Source organism: Crocodylus porosus, unplaced genomic scaffold (genome assembly GCF_001723895.1).
Source record: "Crocodylus porosus isolate Cpor-Errol unplaced genomic scaffold, CroPor_comp1, whole genome shotgun sequence".
Lineage (NCBI taxonomy): Eukaryota > Metazoa > Chordata > Crocodylia > Crocodylidae > Crocodylus > Crocodylus porosus.
Window position 1 is genome coordinate 45,965,754 of NW_017728950.1, and position 6,237 is coordinate 45,971,990.

A 6,237-nucleotide genomic window follows, 5' to 3' on the forward strand; every position below is an offset into this window, starting at 1 on the left:
TGACTGGCCTGTAGTTGCCAGGCTCTTCCTTCCTCCCCTTCTTGAAAATAGGGACCACATTGGCCCTTTTCCAGTCCTCAGGGACTTGGCCCGAGCACCAGCAGTCCTCAAACAGCTGTGCCAATGGCTCCACAATGACACCAGCTAATTCCCTCAGCACCCGTGGATGAAGGTCATCTGGGCCTGCCGACTTGGATACATCTAAGCCCTCCAGGTAATCCTTAACTAGGTCTGAACTAACAGTCGGGGGACTCGGAGCCTGGGCCTCTCTATGCTGTCACCCGAGCTAGAGGGCTGAGCAGCCCATTTCAGGGACTCTGCCCCTTCTCCCCCCCTCCCCATTTGTGGGAGGAATAGAGGGGATTAAGTCCCCCTCCCACTCAGCCAGGAGGTCCAGGGGGATTGGTAGAGGGCCAGGCTTTGCTCACCTCAGCCCCTCCCTGCCCCTTACCCTTCTGCTCCCCCAAGGTGCAGACCAGGAGTCTTCCAGGTCTACTCTCCCAGGCTCTGCCCCAGCAAAAGCCACCAGAGCCAGGAGAAACTGATGCAGCAGGGTGGGCTGGGTCTGTCAGTCCCCATGCAGCTGCTCCTTGGCTGGGCATTTGCCCCGGTCCCAGCGGCAGGAGCCGGGAAGCTTGGGGCAGGGAGGGCAGCTGCTTCTTCCCTCCCAGTCCTGCTCCAGCGTGGTGCCACTGAAACCAGGAGAGGCGGGGAGCCTGGCCCGGCAGAGGATTCCCAGTACTGCTCGCCCTGCTCCTGGCCTCACCCTTGCCAACCATGGCGGGGGTCAGCCCTGGCTTTGCCCGACCAGGGAGAGGAGCCTGCTGGCAGCCTCAGGGCTGGGCTGGGCTGGGGCTGGTTGAAGCCCGACACACACTCACCCTCTCTTTCTCGCTCCGCTTTGCAGACTCAGCAGGGAGGGCTCCACTTCCTGAGCTCCCCCCTTCCCCAACCCTCTGGGCAGGCACTGAGCCCCAGTGCCCCTACCCTATTGTCTCAGGCAGCTGAGCAAGGGGCTCAGGACTGGGACCCAGGACCAGGACCTGCCTCTGTCCCATTACTTTAGGCAGCAGGCGCCAGGACTAGGCTGGGGAGTATGGTGCCGGGCAGGGCGGCTATGGCTACGGCTGTCCTGCCCTGCCCGAGGCAGCACAGCCTTCCCGCTGTCCGCTCTGAGGTGCATGTACAGTCACCGCCAGCATGGAGCTGATGCCGAAGCGGTGGAGCCTGGCATAGTTGTTTGCAGCCTGCTTGCTGCAGCTGCCCAGAGCCCAGTCATCACCTCTGTGCTGGGAGTGGGGGAGAGACTGGGGTTGCGCTGCCTCAAGCCCCTCCTACCACCCCCTCCAAGGTGCGGGTACACGTGCCAGTACTGAGCTGTTTGCAGCCTGCCTGCTGCACCCAGCCCTGGCTCTGGGTAGCTGCTGCTTGCAGCTTCCTATCTTTCTGCTGGGAGCAGCCCAGGCTCCATGGTTGGCAGCAGCTACCCAGAGCTGGGGCTGGTGGTGGTGTGTTGAATAAAAGTGCCAGGGGTTGCCGACCCCTGGTCTAGTGTGTGTCCCATTTAGATTAAAAATAGTGCGATACAGTTCATTGACCTGATCAGTTTTTCAGATGAAATGCTGAGGAAAAAAAAGTCTTAAACCTTGTCATCGGTCCCCTCTTCTTTCCTCCAGCTCAGGTGATCTGTGGAAGAAGAGCAGCATGGTCCTATGTGGAAAGTCAATGCCAGTACTACAGACTTCTTCCTTCTTTCCTTCCTTCCTTCCTTCTCTTTCTCCCCTCTTACCTCCTATGCCCTGCCTTTTCCATTGCCCCCCAGCTCCTCAGACACCAGCTAGGAGCAACTGCAGCAGTAGGATATGATGATGTGAAGCCCATCCTGAATCTCCATTCATATCCTTGAGGAGAATGACGGTCAGTCCCACTACCCATGTCTCAGTAGGGTCCTTTTCCCTTGCCAGATGAACTATGACTAGAAGAGCTGGTCATATTGAGGTGGAGCCTAGCCCAGAGGGTTAACTACCCAGCCCTGGCACCTGCCACAGCAGATGGGCCAGGGGTAAGCTACAGTGAGAGTCATGGCCAAGAGATGACATCCATCTGAGAAGCAAGATGACAGAGGTGTTAAATAGTGGCACCGTGACACATGGGCATTACATTTCTGCCAAAGAGAATTGCTGTTCTACTAATAGAAATGAGAAGCATACAAGCATTCACTGAATTTTCCTGAGGGAAAATTACTGCTTCCAGGAGTTTCTCTCCTAAGAGTGAGCATTTGTACACACTCCTCCCAGATGGGAGGGGACTTTTCCCCAAACTAGGGACTGCCTGGTTTGGAGAAGGGGTTGGAGGCTTTGCCCTGCTGCTCCCTTCCCCTCCCACCCTGGTATACTGGCTTCCACTGGTGTCCCGCTATCACCCACGCTGCCTAGCTGGGCAGCAGGAGTGGGGATTGCAAAGCCCAAGGGAGTAGGCCAGGACACTTGTACCCATCTGAGTTCCCAGCCTCACAGGCTTTAAATGCTGTATGTACTGCTCAGCTGAGAGGCACGTGCAGTTATTTAACAGCTAGAGAACTTGGGGTCAGAGAAGCTATCCCTGGCCCTTCTTCCCTGTGCCTCCAGCTTTAAATTACTGCCTGCAGCCATGTAGCCTACCTGGGGGGCTACCTTTTTGCATCCTGCCCCCTTCCCAGGCCAGGGAGAGGATAGGCTGCCAAGTAATAGGTTCCCATAAGCAAGAGGGTGGCCTCTGGCTGCTGGGCAGCTCACCTGTATAACACTCTAGCTAGGGGCCTGGAAGGTATGTATGCTCCAGCTACTTTTCTATTAATAAGAATGTCAGAGAAATTCTTACTGGTCGAAATGAATGTGTGTATGTGACCGCTGTCTGTTGGAGGAGGAAGGACTCTGTGCCCAGATCCAGCACTCGTTGAACAGCTTTCACTTTCAGCAGTAAGCTTTCCAGTCCAGGAGGATGCTGGGCCAACAGATGCTACTTTGAATCTTGAACGCTGGACATTTTTTACTGTCTAGTCTGACTGCTTGCCTTATCTTTTCCACTTCAATCTCTCTCCCCTTTTTTTGCCCCTCATAATACATGGCAGAAAGTAAAACATTACCTATTGCACCTCTTTTCCCCCCTGTTTTGGACTGAAAACCTCCAGGAGAGTAAGGACTATATACAGACCACCCCCCGGCCACTGAGTACTAGCATTAATTTAATCTGTTGTATTGTTTTTGCAAGAATAGGGATTTGCCTGACGTTTTCTCCCCATCTACTTCCCTAGTTGGGTCATGTACCTGTTGTCTGTCAACAGGTCCATGTACCTGTTATCTGTGGAGACTTTAAGTAGTCTGCATTCCTTTTATGTCACAGCTGTGGGATTTGGTGCCAAATTCTGCAGTTGAAGCAAAACTTTTACTTTGAAAAATATTCAGCCCTTATAGCTGTAAAGATAACATTGGATTGACTGGAAAATAAACAGCTAATTTGGGTATCTATTCTCAGAGTGAAGGCAGGAAAGATGAGTACATTTCTCCTGAATTTAGTGCTAAGAATAAGGTTTTTCTTTAATAGTTTTAAAAACTTAGTATTATTTTTCTTGCATAGATTTTAAAAAAGGGCCAGAAAGTGAAAATGAAAATAGTTTAAAATAAAACCCCTCTTAAAATGTGCTAAAATCCCCAGTTGGTTTCCACTGTGTTCAGTAGAGAAATGGCTCTCCTAGCATTTAAAAAAATCTTCTCTTCCTCTTATGAAGTCTTGATACTTGCAGTTTTTTTAAAGGTCTGCCCTACATATTTGAATCATTGCAACACGTGGTATTTGATGTAGTACAATAATCCAGTGATAGGTGCACCTAGGGCATCACAAGAAAAACTGTCTTCCCTTATGAATGCCCACAAATTGATGCTGTTTCTGTTGTGTTTTGGAGCTTGCCTTTCATTTTAGCTTTGTAGGATGCCTTTAAAGTTTTTATGTTTCATCTCCTATTTAGGTCTTGTGTGATAGAGATAAAAGATTCTCCTTCAGCCAGCAAAGCAAAAATTGCAGAAATCTGGCATGTTGTATTTCTCACACTTGCTAATATATACATCTAAGGATGTGAGGGAATTTGTGGATATAGAAAGTATTAAATGAATAACTCCAAATACTTGTTAATATATTGTCAGCCCTTTGTAGAAGGGACTGTTGTAAGCAGTGTGATTGAGTAACTAAATCATCAGACAGTCTTAGTGTGGGGCCAACCTATGACATGTGACATGCATGCTGCAAGTAACGCAGACAACCTCTCTGTGTGGCACATGTGGAATCAGGCAGGGAGCCAGGAGCACATGATAGATCAGACAGGGAGCAGAAAGCAGAGCAGCAGATTAGGTAGGGAATAAGAGGGTCAGGAGCAGAGAGTAGAGCAGCAGATCTGGCAGGGAGCAGAAACCAGAGCAGCAGGGAAAGGTGATGGAAGTGGCACTCGGGGCTCAGAGTTTAACTTGTGTTACCAAAAGATTGTCCCCGATTTCCTTTGTGATTTTGGGTTCTGCTCTTTGACCGTTGGCCAGTTGCTGCCTCTAACTCTTATTTGCTTATGCACAAAATGTGATTAATTTCATTTTACCTTAGTAAAGAGAGATGAGAACTGTAGCTGAAAAGTTCAGTATTAGCCTTGAATGTGGTGATCTCTTTTTACAAAGCTGTTTGAATGAGTACTACTGGTTTATTTATTTATTGGTATAATTACCAGTTTTTAGTAGAGCCCACTTTTTTTTTTTAAAGGATTTGTGAAGCTTAGAATCATAGAAAACAGGCCTGGGAGAGACATTAGGAAGGAGGTCATCTAGTTTACTACCCTGCTCAAGACAGAATTATCCCTAACTAGACAAGTGCTTGTCTAACCTGTTCTTAAAAACTCCTATAACCTTCTACTGGTTTCCATCATGGCAAAAGTTGGCAAGGATGTTAAATGGAGCTGTGCAATAATTTTAATTTATTTCAGATGTATCTGGCGGGCTGTATTCCATTTGACCAAAATTAGTTGCACAGAGATGAATTATAAAGGTAAACAAAACATAAAAGTTTGGACTGCCTATATGCATTTTGTTGTCTGATAATATCCTCTGCTAAATGTTTTTGTTTGTAAGGGTCCTGGTATATCTCATCCATACGACAGTGGCCACATAGCAATGACTTACACTGGATTATCATGTTTGGTTATTCTTGGCGATGACCTGAGTCGAGTGAACAAAGATGCCTTGTTGATTGGATTGAAGGCTCTCCAACTGGAAGATGGAAGGTACAAGACTTCCTTTATAGCAAAGCACACTGGAAAATTTGGAGGAAAATGTAACTGTGGAACAAATATACTACATATTGCTGTGAAACACCTGGTTTTAAGAGTTCTCTATTTACCAAAATCTTCCTGTTCTCTGTAGAAGCTAAGCTACAAATACGTTAGCAGGGGTTGAACCAGAGGCAGTATAGCTTACTGGTATCTTGAGATTACTTATATTTAAAGAACAGTTATGCTTGTCTAGCATTGCAAAGGTTCCCTATTAAGAAGTCTATGGCTGTGGTGTCTTTTTCATTGGAGCCTAAATTAACTTGAATATGCCTTCCTGTTTTCTGATTTTGATGGTGCTCTTAGGTCCTGCAAAGGAACATGCTCAGCTATCTGAGCTTTGTTTAGTTTTGAGGCAATCTAGTTGGCTTAACCTCTCAGTCTGTCTTCTGCATGTTAGACATTGAAATGTAGTGTCCTATCTGGAAAGCAGAGCGGATCCTGCCAGACTTACAGGTGTCTCTGGCATTAGTCGGGGGGGGGGGGGTGCTAACTCCACTGCATAAACTAATGCTGCTCTATTCCTCAATCCCATAAATAGGTCATGAGTGAACCTGTGTCCACAGTGTAGTCAAAGGCAATGGATTAGCTTGAAAAAAATTGTTTTTGTTTCTCAATCCCCAGTTTCTTCACATGAGATGCATATTAAACAGACTTGTTTGGCTTTCTGTGTGGTGCTAGACTCCTTGATGTCCTCTCAAAGAAGACTGTAGAAAAGCAACATATGGAGTGTCTGACTTTCTAGAGTTTGAGAGAAAAAATATTTTGTTTGTAGTTCCCTGTTTGTTTTTAGTGGATGGTAGACTGATCATAGATTTCATAGACATTAGGGCTGGAAGGGACCTCGGGAGATCATCGAGTCCAGCCCCCTGCCCAAAGGGCAGGAAGTCAGCTGG

General features: G+C 47.7%; 1 protein-coding gene across 2 annotated transcripts in view; it reads left to right on the forward strand.

Moving 5' to 3' along the window:
- PGGT1B (protein geranylgeranyltransferase type I subunit beta) overlaps positions 1-6,237 on the forward strand; it is a 52,051-nt gene that overhangs the window by 28,114 nt on the left and 17,700 nt on the right. For both annotated transcript variants that reach the window (XM_019555307.1, XM_019555308.1), the window contains exon 4: positions 5,145-5,296. In XM_019555307.1, the coding sequence (XP_019410852.1) occupies positions 5,145-5,296 (152 nt within the window). The remainder of the gene's footprint in view (positions 1-5,144; positions 5,297-6,237) is intronic.